The sequence below is a fragment of the Panthera onca genome, chromosome B4, assembly GCF_046562875.1.
Source record: "Panthera onca isolate mPanOnc1 chromosome B4, mPanOnc1 haplotype 2, whole genome shotgun sequence".
Classification (NCBI taxonomy): domain Eukaryota; kingdom Metazoa; phylum Chordata; class Mammalia; order Carnivora; family Felidae; genus Panthera; species Panthera onca.
In genome coordinates, this window is record NC_138345.1 from 105437708 (window position 1) to 105461204 (window position 23497).

The window sequence follows — 23497 nt, forward strand, 5'->3', positions numbered from 1 at the left end:
AGCATGGAGCCTGTTTAGGATTCTCTCTCCCTCCCTCTCCACCCCTCCCCTGCTCTCTCTCGCTCTCACTCTCTCTCTCTCTCTCTTTCTCTCAAAATAAACATTTTTAAAAATAAATAAATAAAAATAATATTGATCACATTTTAATCAATATTCACTGACTTGATAGTCAATAGGACTATGAAATCAACAGGACTTGATAAATGAAAAGCAAATTTATAAATCAAGCCCATTAAAATAACAGGGATTTAGCATGATTGCTAGTGACATTATTTTACATTCAAAGATAAAACTTCAATAGAATATTTGGTGTGATTAAGTAATCTTGGACAGCAGTGTTTTTGTTTTTGTTTTTGTTTTGTTTTGTTTTTTAATGCCTAAGCAGTATAGTTTTAACCCTACTGTTTGTGAGCAATGGGCCAATTGTAAAGATATAAATTTTATGTTTCTTCAAGTAGATATTTACTTTTATTCTCAGAGCACATGAAGCAAAAAACAAAAGCTAACTCAAGAATAATTTTATGACCTGGGGCACCTGGGTGCCTCAGTTGGTTACATGTCAGACTTTGGCTCAGGTCATGATCTCATGGTTCATGAGTTTGAGCCCCACGTTGGGCTCTGTGCTGACAGCTCGGAGCCTGGAACCTGCTTCAGATATTGTGTTTCCCTCTCTCTCTGCCCCTCCCTCTCTCTCTCTCCCTCAAAAAACCCAAACAAAAAAATAAAACAAAACAAAACAAAAACCTTAAAAACAATTTTTTTTTAAGAAAAAGAGAATAATTTTATGACCCATATACTTTTTAGTGTGTTTCAGAAAAAGCATACAAAATTCATGTTGGTGCAAATAGATTTTCTGTATCTGTCAATACCTGTATCTGTCATTCTTTTCATCTTTCAGTTACCCTTATGCCTTTAAACTATAGTTATAAGATATTGTCAACCAGGTCAACCCAAGTGCTTATGACAAATATTATGAACTACTACCCATGTTTACCAAAATGAAAACAATCACCATCATAATAAATTGGAATAGTAGAGTGGAAAGGGAAGGGAAAATGAAGTGGAGAGAATTGGGGTTTGGGCCCAGCAGTACTGAATACTTGCTGTGTTACCTTGAACGACTTACTTTATCCTTCAAGATCCACATTTCTCTGGTCAATGGCAAGGATCAAATGAAACTGTGTAAACAATGTACTTTGAACAATTTGAAAGTAGCAAACAAATGTAAAGTACCTGTGGTATAAATAATGAGAGATGATGATGATGATGATGATGATGATGATGATAGACTCTGACCCATTAAGACACTAAGACTAAAGAAGATGTAGAGGCTTTGTACATAATACATATTTAACAAATAATTGCATTGAGAATGAAAATGATTTGCCATGTTCAAGTTAACCATCAGCTAATGCTGATTTCCCTTGGGAGGTTACATATAGAAAGCAGGTAACCAGTTAATATTGTAAGGATAATTCCATATTCCTGCAGTTGACAGCGATTCCTAAGTGACTAGCATGTATACTGACATTTGCTCCTTGCAGCTGGGTAGACCTTTGCCACTTGCAGGTCCTTAGAGTGTGATGCCTGTAGGTGCATTTGTGCCCACATGAGAAAAAGTTTGATTGAGGTAGACAACAAGAAAAGTAGGGCAAGCATCCCTTATCCATCCTGTGAACCTCAGTCCTGGCAGCATGGAAGTAGGCCATTTTTTTTACTCTTTCTGTAAGTAAAGAAAGGAACAAATATATGTGTTCTGTGCAGAAGCAATGCTTGCCCCTCTAATTTGTTGCTTAATGATAGAATAGATGAAGGAAAGCAAATTCGTTCTCATTTTGTCGAAGTGAAATTAGATTTTATCTTGGCAAGATGTAGAATTGCTCTGCTGACAACATAATATCAAACTGAAATTTCCTTGAAATATAAGAAAGGGATTGTGTCAAAACACAAAGTGGTCATGCATGTGATAAGTGTTCTTTTTAAAAAAATGTTTTTATTTCAGTATCATTGACACATTAGTTCAGGTGTAAAACATAGAAATTAAACTTCTCTATATACTATGCTGTGTTTACCACAAGTGTAGCGACCATCTGTCACCATAAAATGCTATTACAATACCATTGGCTATATTCCCTATGTTGTGCCTTTTATTCCCATGATGATATGTTCTTTATAGGAAAAGCACTACATACTTTTTTTTTTCTTTTAAAGCACTACATACTTTTGATAAACTGTGCATTGTGTAGTGGTTCTCAATTGTAAGCTAAACAAAGTAGAGTCCTGCCCAAAGTGGTAACATTCCAGGAGGATGTCAAAGTGTAGCTCTCTGTATGCTTTTACTTGTGTTGTTTATCTGAATTTGCCACTTCCTCCCTTCCCTTGAATTTGAAAACATCCTAAGAGCAAGATCCACTTTCCTTCTCCTATTATTTAGAATGGAGTTATATACCAGATGGAGGCTACATAATTGTTATTGACCAACTCTTCATTAATATGCTCTCGAATTTTGAAGCCAACTCTTAAAACTGTCAAAATTTCAATGACTTTTATAATTATAAAGACTTCTACTTCTTATCAGCACAGAAGACCACAGAAATTCTCTCCTCAGGCAGAGCATGGAATAGTATTTTTCCACATGAAGTGGTATTGGGCTTTCAAGAGCAAGATAAGAACCACTCTTCCAAGGAGGGAATAGTGGTGAGGAAAAGAAAGAGAGAAAGAAAGAAAGAAAGAAAGAAAGAAGAAAAGAAAAGGAAAGAAAAGAAAAAAGAGAAAGGGAAACTTTGAACTGGACTTTGGGAGTCTGAGTAGTGAGTCACCTGTAGATGCAGGGTTATCCTGAGCATGGAGTTCAATAACGACCCTGCCTTCTAGCTAATGAATCTTGTGCCTGCACTGATGTGGTGAAATAGAGCTTGTAAATAAGTCAGAACCCTCAAGGGTGAATGTGGTGGTTTTAGGTTGGTAAAATTCTGTGGCTATTTGTAGATGCAAATCCTCTCTGGAGAAGAGCATCCCCAATTCAGGACTTCTGGATTCCCCAGACTAAGATCAAACAATTAATGAATTGAAGAAAACTCAAAAATCACTAGGACCCCAGGGAACTAACCACCATGAGTGAGAGTCAGCAGAAAGCAAATACTGAGACCTCTAAAAGCTACAGGTATTGAAATATCAGGAACAGAATATAGATTAGTTTTGTATGAAATATATAAGAAATAGACACTAGAGTGGTCTTGAATGCTTGAATTCAAAGCTCAAGGGTTAGATTAAATATCAGATTAGTCACAACTGAGAATATTAGTGAAATTGAAGGAACATGGGAGCAAATTACCTAGGACGCCACATAGAAAAGGAAAATAAGGAATTTGAAAAGGAAGTTAAGAAACTGGAGAGTATACAGTGAGAATATCTAATATCTATTCAGAGCCCCAGACATTGAGAACAGAATAGTGAATATACCAAATTTCCTTGGTTGATTAGAAGATACACAGCATAATATACCCCAAATTGAATAAATAAATCGAAGTCTATACATAGACTCATCATGGTATATTATAGGAAACCAGAGGCAGGATGGTAACCTGAGCCAAAAAGAAAATGTACCTTTGAAGGAATGCTAATTTGACCAAGAGCACATAAAATTAACATAACCCTGAAAGACACAAGATAATGAAATAATCTCTTTAAGATGTTAAAAGAAAATTTCTGTAATACTCTCAGCAGCTAGGAATATTTTTCAACAATGGTGGTGAAATAAAGACACATTATGTAATCAAAAATTGAAAAATATTACCATCAGTAATCTTTTACTAAAGAAACCTCTGAAGCATCTACTTTAGGAAGAATGGAAATTCCAAAAGGAGAAGTTCAGATGCAAGAAAGAGTGATAAGCAAATAAAACAGCAAACATGAATATAAATCTAAATAAACATGGTGTAAGCTAATGACAGTGATGATTTTTGTGTGTTTAATGTTGGAGCATAGGATGATGTGGCATCTTATTCACCTGTCCCCGCTTGATTTCAGCCAAAGATATATGGCAGAAGGGAACTTTTTCGTAGGGTGTGTGGGACTTTTTTTGACTCATGCCAATGGGGAAGCCCAGCGGAGTCTTGATGTTATAATATATTTTTTAAATGTCAAGTATAATATCTAAACACATAGATTATGTTAACATATTATGTAAGTGAAAATGCATAATAATGAACAATGAGATGTATGCTTGTAAACCCAATATAGAACTCTAAAACTAACCATTGCCAATAACTTCCATCTACCTCTGTGCTTCTTCCCTATCCCATCCCCTTGTCTCTCCCCACATGAGATAATCACTACTTGAATCACCACATTGAATCTCGAAGTTTAGATTTCATGATTTCATTCAACCATCTCACTACCTGACTACCACCTCCATCTCTGGCACCAACACCACCAAATTCTTCAGCTACACCCGGGACCTACAGTCCATAGAAATCACCAGTGTTTCAGTGTCCTTGCCCACATTATACCTCATATCCCTCCTTATTTAAATAAGTTCCAAGACCAGTCATTGATAATCACTCCATTGCACATAATCTTGACTCCTTTGCTTAGTTTTGTCTTATCAACACCTGGCTACATCCATCTCTGCCTGTTCCATGTCTGTATCTTGAAGCTAAACATAGCTAGAGCAAAACACAACTTGTTTTAAAGTTCAGGATCACTAGCCTCAAGTTAGCCCTCAGTGCCAGGTGGCAGTCATACTATCATTTTCTAGTCCATTCTCTCTGATATTTTTCTAGATAACCATACTTAACTCACTTATAGAAAATTTCCAGCATCTCTTTCCCCATCATCACACTCAACTAGACAACCGTGTATCCTTTTTCATTGAGAATATAGAAGTAATCAGAACTTTCATAAGCTTCCATCACCACATCTAACCATCTATTAGCATCTGTGCCTTTAAAGGACACCCTTTTCCCAATTATTATAAATTGTCTATACTTCTTGCTCAAACAAGTTTCTTCATTTCTTCCCTAGATGCTTGTTTTCTTAACTATTTAAGGACATTAGTCCTACAGTCCTTCCTTCCTCCCTCTTTTTCACTGTCTTTCTTATATTAACAGATTTTTCCTTTCTACCAAAATATTCCATCAACATTTAAACATGTTATTTCTCCCCACATTGGAAAACAAAAAACCTTTCAAGCCTGTTTATGCCTCTAGCTACCATTCCATTTTCCTCCTTCTCTTTATGGCATAACTTTCTATTTTCATTTGGAACTACTCCAAACAGGCTTTTTCTCCAATGATGTCACCAAGACTGCCCTTGTCAAAGTTACAAGAACAACACTCAACAACATTAAATCCATTTGTTCTCAGTTCTAATTTTACTTGTCCTATCAGTAGCATTTGACACAGATGATTACTCATTCCTCCTGGAAACACTTTCTTCCCTCGGTTTCCAGGATTCTTAGCTCTGGTTCCTCTTAACCTTCATCCCCCTGGCCTGTTCCTTCCCATCCATCCAATCTCTTGACCTTGAAATTTTTCCTTTTTCTTGACCCGCTTTTCTCTGTATCTTCACTCTCTCTGAGATCACATTCTCACTCATGACTTTAAATGGCATTGATATACCGATGACTCCCAAATTTAAATCTCCAGCTGAGATCTCTTCTTTGAACTCTAGACTAATCTACCTGGTATTTACTTAGTATTTGCACTTACACAGACCCTTCAAGCTACTAGTTCAGAATTGAACTCCTGATTTTCTTCCCACACCTTTTCCTCCACCTTCTTTCCCATTGCAGCAAATCACTTCATTTTCCTAGTTGCATAAGCCAACTCCATTGCCACTATCCTTGTCAAAGACATCAACATCACTGCTAATCTGTAATACAGCAGTTGACTCCTCCTTCATTGGTCTGCTTTCAAAACAACATTCAAAACATGTCAGATCGTGTCATTCCTTGTGCAGTTTGCTCCCTCACCTCCAGTTCTTCACTCAGATGCTATTTTAAGACCTTTACAAATCCTCTTATTTAATGTCGTATGTGAGGGTTCAGCATACTTTTGTTGTAGCGGACCAGGCAGTAAATATTTTAGGTTTTGCAGCCCTAAAGTCTCTGTCACAACTATTGAGTTATGCTGTTGCAGCATGAAGGCGGCCATAGACAAAATATACCTGATTAAGTGTGACTATTTTCCAATAAAACTTTATTTATGGACATTGGCATTTGAATTTTATGTAATTTTCATGTGCTATGATGTATTTCTTTCCTTTTGAGTATCTTCAACCATCTAAAAATCTACATTTTTAAATGGTCTAACTCTGGGCTGGATATGATTCCCAGGCTGTGGTTTATTGGCCACCCTCCTCACATACATTCCTTAAATGGTTTCTTTGCTGTAGTTTTTATCTTTTCATGCATCACAGTATAATATATATTTTGTTCATATTTTCGTGTTTATTATCTATGTCTTACAAATAAGATATAAGCACCATGAAGCCCCGGATTTTTAACTTGTTCTGTGTACTGCTGAATTCCCAGTATAGGTGCTCAAAAATTATACGTTGAATGAATGCATAAAATGAATGAAAAAGTTATATTTTCAAAGAAATAAAATTGGCTATAATGGATGAGATAATTGAATAACTTAATTTTATTTTAGAAATTATAGTTTTGAAGATTATAGAGAGATATCATTTTAACCATTCACAGACTGCAAAAGGCTCCATCCTTGAGTTTCTTATTAAATTCTTCATTATTATTTCATTGTTATAAATATTTTTTTTCATCTTCCCTAAACCTCATTTCTTTAGTTAAGAGATACCTGTCTACATCAGTTCCCCTTTTCTTGGGATGGCCTTGCTTCTTGGTCTCTCATTGTTCTCCAGGTTTTGTAGATAAATAGACCTACAAGATTAACCACATGGCCTCCTGCTTCTCAGCTGGAGGCTGCTTTTTCCATGGCCACTATAAGTGATCATGCTTCATAGCATCGTGGACTTAATATTCTAAGAATATTGACTTCATAGTTACCATTTCATTCCTACTTTGTTTTGGATGAACCAAAGAAGTGAACAAAGTTCTTGAAATTCTGTCGTTGACTGAAGTAAATAATAGTGTTAAATTATAGGCATTAGAGCATAGCTGTATTTCTCTAAGCCATTTCAAGATACTAAAATGGGATTTAATTATTATATGTAATGGACATTAAACATTTATGAGATAAATGGCCTACAATTTAATTAGTCAAGTATTAATAAGATAATTTGTTTTAAGAATAACTAATGTGTAATAGCAGAAAAAGATCTCGCTTCTGGTTTCTTACACAAAAGAATTAAAAAGATGTGCCTTCTACCAAAGACCTTTTTGTTTTACTTGTTCAATGTGAATCACAGGTAGAGGTGATATGTAGTCAAGTTTTTCTGTAGCTAAGTATCAGATCACTATTCAAGGTTGTTGCATTGCCAATAATTGTTTTTTGGGGAGGTAAAAATGTACTACTGTGTGACTTTATAAACATATTCGATATATATCACATAATCATTATGGTTCCCTAACTCATTATTGAAGATGAGTCTAAAAGAAATCAGAGTTGGTGTCTGAGTATTAATCATTGGGTTTAAAATAATCTGTTTTATCCCCTCTTCCTTTTTAAGTCGCATTTGGGTTGTTATTTGTGGCATATGAGTGAATAAGTATCCAATGTATCTGCCTCAGGCCAACTATTTGGACTCTGGGTCTGTGTTATTGCCTTATTGATTGCTTGTTATCTGCTTGCTTGCTTGTTTTATATTAACTGGATAGACCAAAGAAGGGAGGTAAGAAAGTAAGGGTGTAGCATTTTCAAAAATGAAGTTACTCGGAGAAGAGGTAATAACATTGGTAGAGTAGGTAAAGCCAATACAAAATCTCTATCCTATACAATTTTGGAAGCTATTGTGCAGAAAAATGTCATCAAGCCAGTCTTTAAAACCTTCTTAAAAGTATGGAAATATGCTAACTGTTCAGGCTTTACATTAGATGATGGATGCTATCTGGATGTGGCAATCTCAGGTATGAACATCTCAAAAATAAAGGCAAAGTGTGCAATTGAATGTAGAGATCCTGAGGGTAATATGTGAGCTTATACTGTGTGAGCAGCAGCGGTTCTGCCATTAAACCTCCCTTGATTTGCTATAAGTTTAGATACACACAAGCCGTGTTTATTTTTACATTTTCAGCAGGTGTGACACTTTGGCAAGTGTATTGGCTTGGAGTACAGCATGGCTTCCCCGTGATTGGTGGGTCCTGATGGAATGTTTTCTGAAATGATGGGTGAAGACCTTGCATCATTACTTTTCCAAGCGTGTATCAACAAAGCCTTCATCCTATAAAAGTGCAAATAGAATGTTATGCACCAGGCACCATGTTTACATTTTATTTTTAGTTCCTGGAAAGATTTCTAGTTTCTGGAGGAATTGCTTGCTCCTTCTTGTTATGTTTGATCGGGTCATCCTAACTCAGAGTGTTAGCAAAACTTCCCACTTGCGGTGTGCATGAAGCCTGTGGTGAATTCTCATTATGAAACACGTTTCTTCATGTTCGTTCTGCGGGTGGACAATTGCTGCCTTCTAATATCATGTTGAAATGTGATTGATCCAAATGATAGTGTCACCCTTGAATGAATCATGCTTCTTCACTCCATCTGTTTCGTGAGAGGAAAAAATAAATGTCTTACCCGTCCTTAGAGTGTGTATGCCTAACCTAAATTTCATTTAATCCACTGTTTTGAGGTCTGTGACATGCTCATTTCCATGGTTTTTTTTAAAAGGATTATTTTCAATAAGTCCTATTCAAGAACAAGTCTGTCATTTCACCAGTATGCAAACTAGAATCTCTCAGTTGACCTCCCTCCGATCACACCCTATTTATTGGCAAACATAGAGGTCAGTTGGAGAAGTGATATATACACAGATTAAAAAAATTTTCCTGGCACCTGTCAAATCTTTACTTCAGTTGAAACTTTGATTCTGTCAACATAGTATATCGGTAGCTCTTGCTACACTGTGTTTTGTTTTTTTTTTTTTTTTAAGTTTATTTATTTATTTTGAGAGAGACAGAGACATCACAAGCTGGGGAGGGACAGAGAGAGAGAATCCCAAGCAGGCTCCGCACTGCCAGCACAGGGTCTGATGCCTAACCGACTGAGCCACCCAGGTGCCCCTTGCAGCATTGTGTTTTTAAAAATTCAGACAAGCCCCACATGTGTGCCACCTAATCTTAGCTGGTCCACACGGGACCCCCTGAGTGCCAGCCCTAGTCCCCCATGGGGTCCCATTTCCACCCCAACAAGATGAAAGAAACTATCATGAACCAGGAGAAATTCATCAAACTGCAAGCACAAGTGTGCTTTGGTGGGAAAGGAACTGCTCGCCCAAAGAAGGTGGTCCATAGCACAGCTACCGCAGAAGATAAAAGGCTTAGGTTCTCTTTAGAGAAGTTAAGAGTAAACAGTATCTCTGGTATTGAAGAAGTGAGTATGTTCATAAACCAAGGAACAGTGATGCACTTTAACAAACCTCAAGTCCAGGTATCCCTGGCAGTGAACGCTTTCACTGAGACAAGGCAGCCAGCTGACCGAAATGCTACCCAGTATCTTAAACCAACTTGGTGCAGCCTGTCTGAGTAGTTTAGGAAAACCTTGTGAATTTCTGCCCAATCTGTGGACAGAAAAGCACCACTCACTACCAGAGAGGAGGAGGAGGATGAAGTTCCAGACCTTGTGGAGAATTTTGATGAAACTTCTAAGAATGAAGCAAACTGAATTGGGTCAACTTCTGAAGAGGATAAAACTTGAAGAAGTTACTGGGAACTGCTATTTTATATTCAGACTGCTTTTTAATTTGTTCATAGATCTGATAAAATCTAAATCTCTTAATAGTTTTAAGCCCAAGCCCCTTGGACAGTGCAGCTCTTTTCAGTTTTTGCTTATACACAATTCATTCTTTGCAGCTGATTAAGCTGAAGAAGCCCAGGAATAAAGTTTGAAACAAGGTTAGTGAAGATCATTACCTAGTAAAAAATAAATAAATAAATAAATAAATTAATTAAGTTAAATTAATTAATAATTTAAAAAATCAAAAACAAAAACTCAGATGATCATTTTACAGAACAAAAAGGGCCAGCCCCTCAAAAAGAAAAAAAATATATTAAAAAGAAAAAAAATCTCTCTCTCCTTCTGTCTCCCATGACAATTAAGTTCTAAAATGTTATCAACTCAAATCTCAACTTCCAGCATACTCTGAAATACACTTTATTGGATATAAAATACCTGATATGTAATATTAGATATATAATAAAACATCACTTTATTAGATATATTCGAACTCACGCTTCACACTACACATACACACATACACACATACACATGTGGATGGAAATCCATACAGCTGGAAATCCTTCTGTGCAACACAATTATGATGGAGAAAGCATGAGCGTGTTCTTCCCTCCCCTTCTTACCAAACAGAAATGAATAAAGTGTAGAGTGAATTATGTTGCTTAGGGTACATTTGGACTAGAAACAGACAAGGAATTTGGTTCAAGGAAAAGTAAAAGAAAATGCTGTAGGTTTTGTGTCAGCTGTCTACATTAGTAAGGGAAGACAGCTCTTGGTGTTTTAGAGATAGAGATGATTTTGCCTGTGTGCAGATTCTTTCCTAAATTTCATTACTTTAGTGTTTTAATGTTCTACTTATTCTTCAGTAAGTTCTACTTATTTTTATTCTTCTAATCTTGCATGCACTTTAAGTCCTATATTTTCTCACTTATGTAGAACTTTTATTTGTAGTTTTACTTCAAATAATGAGCTATGTGCTTATCGCAGATCAAGAAAAACAGCGCATTGATTGCATTTTATAACAGCTCTGAGTGAAACTGCGGTGGCCGGAGATCTAGGTTTTCCATTCGGATCCTATGAGAGATGCTGTGATGAAATTAAGGGTATCAAGAAAACCTGTCTTTGAAATAGGATCTTCTTTAGTGCGCAATAATTTCTGAGTTCATATTCTTAATTTAGTATGTGCACTTTAAAATCTGTTAGAAATAACTACCACCTTTGAAAGGACTCTGTTACGATCACTGTTTGCTATCCCCCTAACCACAGATTTTGGCATTTTGATTGCCATCGAAATGAATAGCACTCCACATTGTGTCAGTCACACCCTCATAAAAGTTAAATGAACATTCTTGCAACACCCGCTGGGATGGGACAGATGTAGGAGAGAAGGACTGAGCACACAGGATAAAATGTGTCACCGAGAAATTGAAACTACTCCCTTAACACAGCGTTGTGTCTTGCTTGTCACCTATACCTCTTTTGTTTTATTCAAAGCTGTTTCAAAAACACAAATAGCGTGTTGAAATGGAGAATCACTGTAAATCATTTCTATTGTCTGTCAGGCTGTGCCTTGCCATTGCTAGATTCCCTATGTTGTTTTTCCTCGTCGTATGTACACTTGGTAAATCATTTTAGCAGAGATACTTTATTCAAAATACAACTATAGTCAAAATATGACTACAAAGAACTATCATTTCTAAACTGAGACCATCGCATTGCATGTGGATTTCTGTTTTATCATAGACCTTTGCAACAGATATTTTAGTTTATTGTATCAATATTTAATTTTTTAGTATAATTTTTTTTATCCATTTTGAGTTGGTCTCAAAGGTTCAACAGCACAGATATCACTAGTGACATCTTATTCTCCAAACTAATTGAAATTCAGACTCTTCTATGTTAGGGCTCTCTCCAATGTTGGCTCTACTCTCAGCTTGCCAAAAAATACTTTTAAAAAGTAACAAGTTGATTTTGATGTGACACCAATTTCAAAAGTTTGTATGCCATTCTCCCTTTGGAAGAATTAAAGTCTTGAAGCAACCTGACAATTCATCTTGTGTAATAAATAGCCTAATAGCCTTAAGGAAGTAATCTCCCCTCTCCTCTATAGCTCACCCTTACAGACATGTCTGATTCTTCTCTGTAGCAGAAAGATTTGTATTCACACGCTGGACTATAAACACCCTGAAGGCAGTGAATCCCTTGGTGAAGTGTCTCCTATTAGTGTTTAGAGCAATGCTTAGAATAGTGCATGAATAAGAGTTACACTGACCTCATAAGTCTGAGGGACATCAATGAAATAATGAATGTATACCTTTTAGTGGTTTGTGAGAAATGCCAAATGTGCAATTAAAGTTGGCTAAAACCCCATACAGACCAAAAAAAATACTGTTCTTGTTCACCACTTATCTAGAGTATCTGACAGCAACCTTGACTTATAATGGGTGCCTACTCAGTGTTTATTAAGTTACATTGAGATCAAGTTAGAATTTACCTCTTCTAGGTCAGCTCTTTCTGCTAAATCATATATTTTTTTCTTCTTTCAGCAAGGATTCATTGAGAATTTCTTTCATATGCCAGAGCCTGGCACTAGCACTATAAAGACAGTTAAAATAAATTCACTGTCGGTCTCACTCTCCAGCAAAGGCAGATGCTTATAACAAGTAGATATAATTCATTGTGGTAAGTGTTGCAATTAATGTATGTAGACAGTACTATGGGAACATACAGCAGCAAGCTATGATTAAGGGATTGTTAAACTCCCTTTGTAAAATGAGCAGAAGTTTGTTGAAAAGAAAATGGAAGAAGGGCTTTGTCAGAGAAGCAGTCTGATAAAAAAAAAATAAATGCTCAAAATTGCACATGGCAGAAATAGAAGTTTCACATGGCTCATGCAGAATGTATATTGAGGGCTTATTTGGGGTGCCATGTCGTAATCTGTGTTTTAGCACCAGGCTGAAGAGTCTGGATTCTTTTCTGTAGGCACCTGTAGGTTCTGTAGGTTGACCCTTCAAAACCCCATTTATATTTTAAAAAAGACAGATGGCCAAGTGGGAGATAGATAGGGGTGAGCAGGAATCAAAGGTGGGAGAACAAGAGGTGGACAGTATTTAGGAATGGATGAGATGCCACGCCAGACAGTGCCAATAGAAATGGAGGGTAACAAAGAGAGGGAGAATATGACACATATTGTTCACTTTAATTTCTCTTGTTTTCTCTAAGTCGAATAGCTAAGAAGGGAGCCAGAAAGCAGATAAAGAAGAGAAGCAGGCCATAAAGAAAGATCAGTTCTGTGTGGGGCTAAATAGGAGCTGCCAGCCTCTCCCACATCCAGTTGTCCAAGATTCCCGTCATTGCTGTGCGACACTTTTGTGGACCTGGTGCCCTTCTCTACTGCCCCGATTTGTGCCATCCTCTCACCCACGTTGAAGGTGCACCTATATAAAAGACTTGCCATTTTGTGCATAACAGATTGTCCATCTTGGAAACAGTGCTCATCTGGTTGTTCGTCTTAGGAAAGTGACTCTGACCAGGAAAACACTAGGCCAGACAGTCCTATTTAGGAGCTGTTTTGAGGTAGTAGGAGCTCTGTGGAATTCCCATTCATACACCACCATGTGGGTGGCAGCCCTTACAAAACTGATTCTGTCTAAATGTTAAGGAACAGGTGGATCACTAAAAAGAAAAAGGAGAAAGCTAATAAATTTATGAAAATGGTATTGGCCTCTGTAGTAATCAGGAAAAAGAAATCAAACACAGAATAAACTATTGTCTTACAACTTTCAATTTGCAAAAACTGAAAGTCAGACAATGTCAGTTGTCATTAAGAATATGGAATAAAGGGGCCCCTGTTACATGTTGAGGCTAATGCATTTGATACAACCACACTGAAGAAAAATTTGACAATGTCTAGCAAACTTGCAGATCATCTGCTCCAACAATTCCAATCCTCAAAACTCTCCCAATAAATATGTGTAGAGATATTCACAAGAATATGGATGACAACCGTCCTCTAAAGCAGAGTTCATCCTTAAGAGAATGGGTTTTCATTCAATGGAATTGATATAAAAGAACTAAACTTTGTATCCATCAACATGGATAAGTCTGCAAAACAAAATGTTGAGCAAAAAATCTAAGTTTCATGTGCGTGCTTGGCAGGATGACATCTCATGATGGGTGGTTTTAAAATCAAAACTTATAAACATATAAGATTATACATTTATTATGGGTACACAAAAAATAAAAGTGAAAATAGACATTGGAATGGTGAATACCAACTTCAGAATAGTGGTTTTCTTGAGAGAATGGGGGGTGAGTTCAGGAATAGGACAGTGAGATATTTGGGGGTTTCAGTTGTCTTTATAAATTTTCACTTGTTAGGCAAGTACATAGTTCTATTGTGTCCTCTCAAAGTTTTGTTTGTATACCTATAATATTTAGAGTAAAAACCCTGCATGTGGCTTTCCTCACATATTCATTCATTCATTCTTTTAATCTATCACCTGTTAATCTATTCAGCTACCCATTCACGTATTCTTCTTTCTCAAAGTAGTTTTATTTAAATAATCCAAGAAAGGGTGATTAGGGCTTAAACCAAATAGAGAGAAAGGACAGAGTATAATTAGAAGGCAAATTTAAGGGAGATTATTGGGTAAAGTTGTCAACACTTAACAACTAGATGCAAGTAGATGTGTGTGTATGGAGGAAGGCAAGGAATCAAGGATAATTTATTCAGATCTCTAGCTTGGCATTGACCATGAAGCATGCCAAGAAGACAAAGGAAGAGGGGTAACGTTGGAATAGAGGGGGGGATGTGGTATCAAACTTTGTCTGGGTTCATGGTACACTTTTTTCCATAATCCTGACAGATAATCTTTAATTCAGTAATTATTTATTGAATATCTGCCATGTACAAGGCACAATAAATAGAGATCCTTTAAGTTTATGCATAAATACTCTTTTTCACAAATATGTTTTTTTTAAAGTCCAAACCATTATTTTTTAGGCATCATGGTGCAGTTACTGCTCCACTAAATTCAATTGGGTAAGCAATTTCAACTGAATACAGTTGAATGGCAGTGTGCAGCCTTCGTTAAGTTATTCTGTAACTACTTGAAAGAGAGTGAGAATCCATTTAAAAACTTCAGGCTGGGTAAACTCATTTAAGTTTGCAAATTACATTCAGAAGAGAAGTTAAATGTGGTTATCTTGAAAACATCCCCCCAAATTGTAGTGTAGTAAATAATAATTGGATAAGGCTAACCTCAGAAATTCTTCCTCAAAAGTTTTTTAGTTCATACAACAGTAAATATACAGCTATATGGATACATTGAGCAATTCTTTGGATGGAAATAAACATATTTGTAAAATTAGAAGTTTTGGAAAAATTTGTAAAATTTGTAAATTTGTAAATTTAGAAGTTTGTAATTTGTAAAATTTGTAAAATTAATTTGTAAAATTAGAAGTTCAGATATTTCTGTCTTCATCTTTTTCAAAACTTCTCTTGCCTATTGATTTACCTTCACAAAAAAGGAAGTGGTCACAGGGAATAATGGGATAAGAAAGCCCAATTACTGTGTGGATTTCCAGCTCCCACCTAAGCAGACCATTTCAACCAAACCCTTTTCCTTTTTCTAGGCTCTACCCAAATTTTCTGTTCAAAGTTCTAGATTTTAGTCCTGTTCTCAATAGAAACATGAATGTCCAATGCTGGATCCTCATACGGCTTTACTATTCTTCCTCTGTAGATATCTTTCTCTTTCCAAGACTGCATAATAGGCAAAGACCAGGAAAATGACTTTGTCTTCTAATCCTGTGTGCTGAGGATACCCTGTGAGCTCAGCTGAGTTCTTTGGGAGCCTCAGAGGTGTTAGTCTAGAATCAGACCCGTGCAATCTTGCCTTTGCTCTACCCCACCCCACCCTATTATTTGAGTTTGCTTACTTCCTCCAGTGTTGGAGAAATAACCAAAGGCCACAGTCAAGTAACAATAAAGTCGTAATTCCCTGGAGACTTGAAAAAAGATGTCACTTGTTGCCTCAGCATGGCAACCAATTAGCCCCTTTGATGTAAAGCGTCTGTCCTCTTCGAGGAAACAAGAAAGGTCTGGTTCTCCTTTCTAGTCTGTCATTTGTTGTACAGAGCCATAAGCCCCATTTTACTGGGTTGCAAGCTACTGCCTTTGTTAACGTGCTGAAAACTTCATCAGCTGTCTTTAATCAAAGAAGATGTGCATGAGGGACGACACCAGCAGTTGTGGTTGGGTTTCTGTTCCCCAAACCATGAGTCACAGCTGGCAGAGAGCAAGGACACCAGTGTATCATCAGACAGCCAGTCACCTGAGCTTCTTTGATTTCAGTTATATAGCTAGGTAGTCCTTAATTTTGTTTAAAAACCTCTACATGCTTCTGTTTGGCTATGAAAAGGTTTTTCCTCTCCTGTCTAATAATATTTGGTCATTTATGGCTTCTGTTTATAATAAAGTTTCATTTGCACATTTCCTACTGTAAATAATTGCCTGGCCAAAAGAATTCACTTTATGAGAGGACAGACATTTGATCTGACATTCTTTGTTCTGTATGGGACTTCATCCTCCTCTAGGAAACTTCGTCTCAAAAGATGTAAAATAATATGATCTAAGATCAGGAAATGACCTCTAGAACACTGCTTCTCAAATTGTAATGAGAGTGCAAAACACCTGGGGATCTCGTTAAAATTCAGATTCTGATTCGCTGGTTGGTACCTGAAATTCTGCTTTTCTACCAAGCTCCCAGGTGATGTTGATGCTACTTCCTGGACTAGAGGCAAGGCTAGAAGACCCATAGGCACTCAGTCCCTTGGGCATCCAGTCAGCTACCCCCAGTCGCACTGTGAAGGCTTGTCTTTGAAGAGAGAAAACAACCATGTAACAGAAAGTGGTCTATAGCGCGTTTTATTCTTAAATTTTTATCAAACACATGAAATTGTTTATGTCAAAGTAACTGTTGACACTTTTAAGCAGTTACCTAAGGCTTGTACCTAAGTACTTGTTGATTAGGTCACTTTTGAGCATACATGCGAATTTCCTCAGTCTCCACTCAACTCAAGTAAGAGGCTATAGTGATGTTTTAAAAGCATTGCATAATGATGTAAGTTTGTAGGTTTGTAAAATAAAAACTCTTTTTTACTCTGGTGAGATAGACATATTCAGAAAAATATGTTACATCTAAACACAGAAATCTATAGCTGCCTAAAAATAGTATGTTCTTAAACATATACATTTTTAGTTTACTTGGATTTTTACTGTTTATAGAGTTGGGCACCTGGGTGGCTCAGTAGGGTGTGTCCAACTTCGGCTCAGGTCATGATCTCATGGTTCGTGGGTTCAAGCCCGCGTCGGACTCTATGCTGACAGCTCAGAACCTGGAGCCTGCTTCAGATTCTGTGTCTCCCTCTCTCTCTGCCCCTCCATTGCTCACTCTCTGTCTCTCTCTCTCTCTAAAAAACAAATAAACATTAAAAAAAAAAAAACACAAATAAAGAGTATATGTGAACTTCTGTTGGATCTGTTATCCCATTTTAACCCCATAATGTCAATTTTTGATTATTTCTGCTTAATGAGTAACATGCTAGGGTAACATGCTAATGTAAACATGCTAGTAACATGCTAATGTAAAATTAAAGTTATTCCATGTGGCACCTGGGTGGCTCAGTCAGTGAAGTGTCCGACTTTGGCTCAGGTCATGATTTCCCTGCTTGTGGGTTCAAGCCCCACATCAGGCTCTGTGCTCACAGCTCAGAGCCTGGAGCCTGCTACAGATTCTGTGTCTCCTTCTATCTGTCCCTTCTCCAGCTCTCTCTCTCTCTCTCTCTCTCTCTCTCTCTCTCAAAAATAAGTAAACATTAAAAATTTTTTTTTAGAAAAGCAAAATTAAAGTTATTCCAAAAACACTATGATAACTAGCATTCAGAACTCATTTTGATGACAGATGTCACTTCCTAATTGTGTTATTTTAGATTAATATTAACTTTTCTTTTTAAAGAAAGAAGTGACTTGAAGTACTCTGAGGACAGAAGAATCTGGGCTGCAGTTCAGTAGCAATAGTAAAGCCTATTTATGTGGCTTGGTTTACTTCACCACCTGTCTTCACCTCTGTCTCTTCTGGTTTAACCTAAGAAAGTCTATAAAGCTAGTAAAGGTAGAGCCAGGTCACAAATCCACAGGGTTTGGATTCAGTAGTTACTCAGGCACACTCAATAGAAAGGCACACTCAAACAGAAAGCTGAGATTCTGCTTTCTGTTTCTGAGATGATAGGGAGACAGAAAAGAAGAGGAAAAAGACAATAATGTTGTATTCTCATGTAACCTTAGCAGCAATTCTATGCAGCAAGTGTTGTTATCATTCATTTCTATAAGAAATTGAAGTCTCGAGTGTTCCGTCAACTTGTCCGAGTGCACACATCTCTGGGGCAGAGCTGGCCTGGCACTCAGGCATTGTGACTCTGTAACTTTTGAGTATTTTTAATAATCCCCTTGAGTTGCGATTATAGTTAGGCACAGATACTTTAATAATAAAGTGATTCAAGAAATAACGACTATCCCACTGAGCCATCTGGTTTCTCTCAGCCCCTGTCGCTGGGCCTCTTCTATTTCTGGTTAGCCAGAAATGGTCTCCAACCGTGATTCTCCGTCTCCATTTCCTCTCTTCCCACTCAGGATAGCGGAAGTCTGAACATTTTATCTACTTAGCATCTCTAGTAATTCAGGCTGTGAACACACTTTGCCGTCACTGTAGTAGCTGTTTATTGATAGTTGTGCTAAGCTCCGTGAGGGAATAGAATTGAGAAATGCATCCATGCATCGAACGACTCAAGATAATAATGGGTGGAATGATAACAAAGTTCTGTTAGGAAGACAGAGTAGGTGGTGTTTTAGGTTTCCAGTGTGGACCTTCATTGCACATGTAATTTAGAGCTATGTTTATTTGGCTTGGGGTTTAAAATTAGAAATTGACCATCTGTATTTTTCTTGATAAGTATGGCGTCATCCTGACCAAAAGGTTTTTGAAGGTCAGGAATAGCTTATATTTGCAACATTATTTTTGGAAGAGAAAAGAGGATGTAGACAAGTTTGAAAATAATGCCCTATAGTTGAGGACTTAAGAGAATTTTGCTGTATATCCACAGACATATAGTGTGGCCATTGGAATAAAAATTGTAAAGTATGTATAAAAACATAAAAATGTTTTTCTAAAAACATGCATGTGCTGTATACCTCAAGCAGATGAAAAGAAGGAAAAGTGAACTTGACATTTGCAAGTCTACTACATACACATACTGTACCACATTGTTAATTGTCTCATTTTATCTTTCTGACAACATGCACAAATGTTGATGTTATTTTAGTATTTCATAAATGAAAGAATTGGGCACAGATATGTTAGGGGACCTCACCAAGGTCACAGTCAGTGGTTGAGCAAGAATTCAAACCCAGACCTCTTAAAGTCCAAATCTGATCATCTCTTTCCAGTTGGTTTATTCTGAGCTATTCAGCCCTGCCCCTAGCACTCTTTTTGGTTCAGAAATAATTGTTTTTACAGTAAAGAGTGGAGTCACATGAATTCAGCTGAAAAAATGCATGCATTTTGTGAAAATACTAAATTGTAAAAATTATTGTGAATTATTTTACACTGCATCGCAGAGTTGCCAGGACAATTACTCTGTTGACACCATCCGTAAAATGAAAACACAATCTTAGCATAAACACATTTAGTTTTATCTGATATTTGAAATATGCATTTGTGTAACTGCCAAAATATTAGCTGCTGTATGTTCGCCAGAAAGTTCGAGCAACAAGACAAGAACAGTACTGCCTTTATTTGTAGATAGCAAGCAAAAAAAAATTTTTTCCCCTTTGGGAAGGACTTTTGTTGTTGTCAACCAATATCTCAGAATTTGGGGATAGAGACCCTTGTCTGAAACTAGTGGTACATAGTTTTGTTTGTTTTGTTTTTTAACTTTGCCTTTCATATGATAACTTTATATTGCAAATATCACATACTATAAAAAATTTTGTGTTTGAGACTCACAACTACCTTTAAACAAATAATAAAAACCTTTTCTGACAAAGGTTGCATTTTTCTGCACCACGTTTTATCTGTTTTGGTATGTTTTTACTTTGCTGTGTTTATAATAAACATTCACCAGGAGAAGTTTAAAAATTTGACTTAAAAATAAGAACTTTGTCTCATTAAACTACTTGGGTTAGATTTGGAAAGGACGTTAGTGGTTACATTTGAAGTTTTTTTTCAGAGCTTTTACCCTGAAAACATCAGTAAAATTGTACAATTTTTTTACTTATTTACTTAATGTTTGTATAAATGGCCTGGAAGATTGCTAAGGAGAGGAAACAAAGAGTGGGTGGACGTAAATTTGTCAACTTTTCCAACTTAATTTTTTTATTTCTTGACATTGAGTTGAAAAAAGAAGATCAATTCTATCTGAAATTGTATGACTTTTAACTGTTTCCTTAGAAAAGTACAGTCTGACTAGGCGACGAGGTTTTCATATGTAACCTATGCCTTCTCATTAAAGAAGAATATTTTCGTAGCTGCCTGCACTATTTAAAGCACAGAGTAAACCAGCTGTTTGAAAACTTTTTGTTGTTGTTATTCCTAGTTATCTTGATCTATTTGTATAAATTGCTAAATTGCTTCCATAAAATGCCTCCAGACATAAGGGAATCATTTGCATAAGTGGATGAAGACTTTTGTCTTCCACGAAGGAAAGCTTGAAACAAGCCTCTTAATCATTTCCCTCCCTCTCTGGTTCCAGTATCCGGCTGCTTTGATGAACCTGGGGGCTATCCTCCATCTCAATGGCCGTCTCCAAAAGGCCGAGGCCAACTACCTGCGGGCACTGCAGCTCAAGCCAGATGATGTCATCACGCAGTCCAATCTCCGCAAACTGTGGAACATTATGGAAAAGCAAGGCTTAAAGACATCCAAGACCTGACACAGGAGAGCAGTACCTCCTCCTCCTCCTCCATATTTTAAAGCTGGCTTCGTTAGTGAACAGAACTTCCCAGCAGTGCTACGACAAGAGCTAGTATGGACTTCCAAGATGGGGGCAGAGGCCACTGGGGTCACTGCCACGTCTGAGAGTATTCACTCTGCTGTTAGCACAGCCGTTAACACCAAAAAGGGGAACATTGGAAACCTCCTGAAGGATGTAATTGTTACCCATAGAACTATTATTAAACCAGAGCACTTAAAACAGGATCTTACGGCATTGGGGTGGGAGGTGGGCAGGGAATCTAAGTTACAAATTTTGTTCATTTTTGAAAGCTAATTTAGAAATTATACTGTTCCTTAAACACTGTGAGAGGAAGTCAGAGTGTCCATTCAGCCCTGCTAAACTATTAAGATCAAGTGTTAATAGGGAATGATTAAAGTGTCGTGTGAATCCCAGCGTGCCGGCCGGTTGTCCTGACGCTGCTGTCTTCCCTCTTTGGGACAGCCTGCTTACCAATTTGTGAAACTTAGGGGAAAAAAATTTTTTTTTAAAGTATGTCAAGATCTGTCAGAGTCTATAGTTGTCTCCCGACTAGGGCACATAACATTTTATTATTTGGATGTCACAGTCTTCATTTCTTTTAGACAGCATTTGCTTTTCAATGTTCTGAGCTGAGGTAACCATGTTTCACACTGGTGTTGCTGGAGAGGTTGGGGAGATCTTTTACATGTCCGGCAGGCAATTTTTATTTTTAATGTCACCAGCATTTCCCCCCAGACTGCCTAGGAGAATTCACTGTATTAATTCTTAGGCTTTTGAAGTAGCTATACCTGGTTAATGCACATGCTTATATAAGGATTAAATCTAAAAGAGCTTAAAAGTGTTCTAATTCCAATAACTAGCCAGCAGCTATTAGACAAAAGGGAAGTTGCTATGTGCTTCCCAGATGTGGTTAATGGTTAAAAAAATCAAGTCTGAACAAAGGAGTGTATAATAATGGTTGCCAGTGAGGTTATATTTTGGAAAGAATTGGTATAAAATGCTAATCACTTTCTGATAGGTTCCTAGACAGCAATGCTAATAAGTTTTTAAGGAATTATTCTTTTATATTTTGCTCGTCCCAAAACACATAAAAAATGAGCTACAGTATAGCATCAGCCTGTGTGTTTTTAGGTCTTCTGCCTTGTGCTTTTCACAGTTAGACTATTTTTTTCACTAGCAAACTGGTATTTTATTCCTTTACCTATTAGTAACCACTTCAGTGATCATTACACAAGTAAAAATGAAGTAGAGAAAACCATTTATTGAACATTTTTTTGACTTGCAAACTTTGCTACTAAAAATTAACTTTGCAAAAAAAAAAAAACAGTTCACTATCAACTTCATAGAGAAAGTAGCTATACAATACCCTACATATTTATTTATTTATTATTCTACCATAGCAAAATAACAAAACTTGATTCATTAAGTCAGTTCTTTGCAACTGAAAATTAGCTTTTTTCTCCTTTCCTTCAACTTTCATGTATATATATTGGGCAGCAGCCCCACTAAAAGGAAGCTGGATGTGCAAATACATCGTATTTTGTTTTCTCCATATTTTATATGTTTTACTCTGTATCTGAATAAAGCGGGATAAAGAATTTAAAGTAGTGTTCCTATGGAATTAGTGTTTTTGTAAAAAGGGCAGATGTAGTGAAAGAGGTTTGTTGATGGCATTAGTAAGAAGGCCCTCCTAATAGGTATATTATTTTGTAAACATTTCATCAAAGGGCCAAAAAGTTAAATTATAACTAGATCACTGTGTCTTCAGAATGATATTTAACGTTTAACAACAGCAAACCCGTGGTCAAACCAAACGTGTGGGTTGAAGTGTATTTTTCATCTTTTAACGCATTGGCAATTGCAAAAAAAAATAAGTAAATAAATAAGGAATTTAATATAAGGATATAGAGATAAACTCAATGTCTAACAGTTTTATTTATTTAAATAGTTATTGACCTATGATGACTTCCTAGTCTTAACATTTTATGTCTTTTTGTTGTTAATATTCTTCCTTTCAGACACTTGGTTCTTAATAGGTTCGCTGATTGCACAGTAGAGGCACTTCGAGTTGACCCAGTCCCCAAGTAGCATTAATAATTAGGCCTGTGTCATAAAATGCATGGATGTTTAATAGCAAAATGTCCCTGACACCTTTCACTACAGGGCTGGGCTTAGTAACTGACCAACTTGGGGGGAGGGTGGGACGGGGGGCTATAGAACATGGTCAAAAAATGTCTCCGCTCAGGGATTTATGGTGGATTATTGCAGACAGTGCTAAAAATATAGAGCACAAGACAAGTTTACTAAATTAAAGTTTTATTTTTTGAGAAACTGTTATTTGTATAAATTATCAAGATTTGTAGGCTTTCCTTTTGTAGAAATAATTGTTTTATGTGCCAGAGAATTTCAATTTTGTTTTCAACAATAAAGCATTGATAACAAATATGTTGTATAAGCCTTTTTTAAATCTTCTACAGCAACAGCACTTAACATTCTCATGGATTTTAACAGAAATTGAAAAAAGTTTTAGAAAGTAGACATAGAAAGTCAAACAGAGACATATCATGGCTAATGTATAATCAATAATAATCATT

The 23497-nt window shown here is 36.6% G+C and overlaps 1 protein-coding gene and 1 pseudogene across 1 annotated transcript in view; both read left to right on the plus strand.

Annotated features, from left to right (window-relative positions):
• Positions 1-23346, plus strand: part of TMTC2 (transmembrane O-mannosyltransferase targeting cadherins 2) — a 412397-nt gene extending 389051 nt beyond the window's left edge. The window contains exon 12 of the mRNA XM_078449640.2: positions 20682-23346. Coding sequence (XP_078305766.2) covers positions 20682-20861 — 180 coding nt within the window. The 3' untranslated portion in view covers positions 20862-23346. The remainder of the gene's footprint in view (positions 1-20681) is intronic.
• Positions 8854-10003, plus strand: LOC144616884 (transcription factor BTF3 pseudogene; annotated as a pseudogene).
• Positions 23347-23497: the final 151 nt, after the last annotated feature.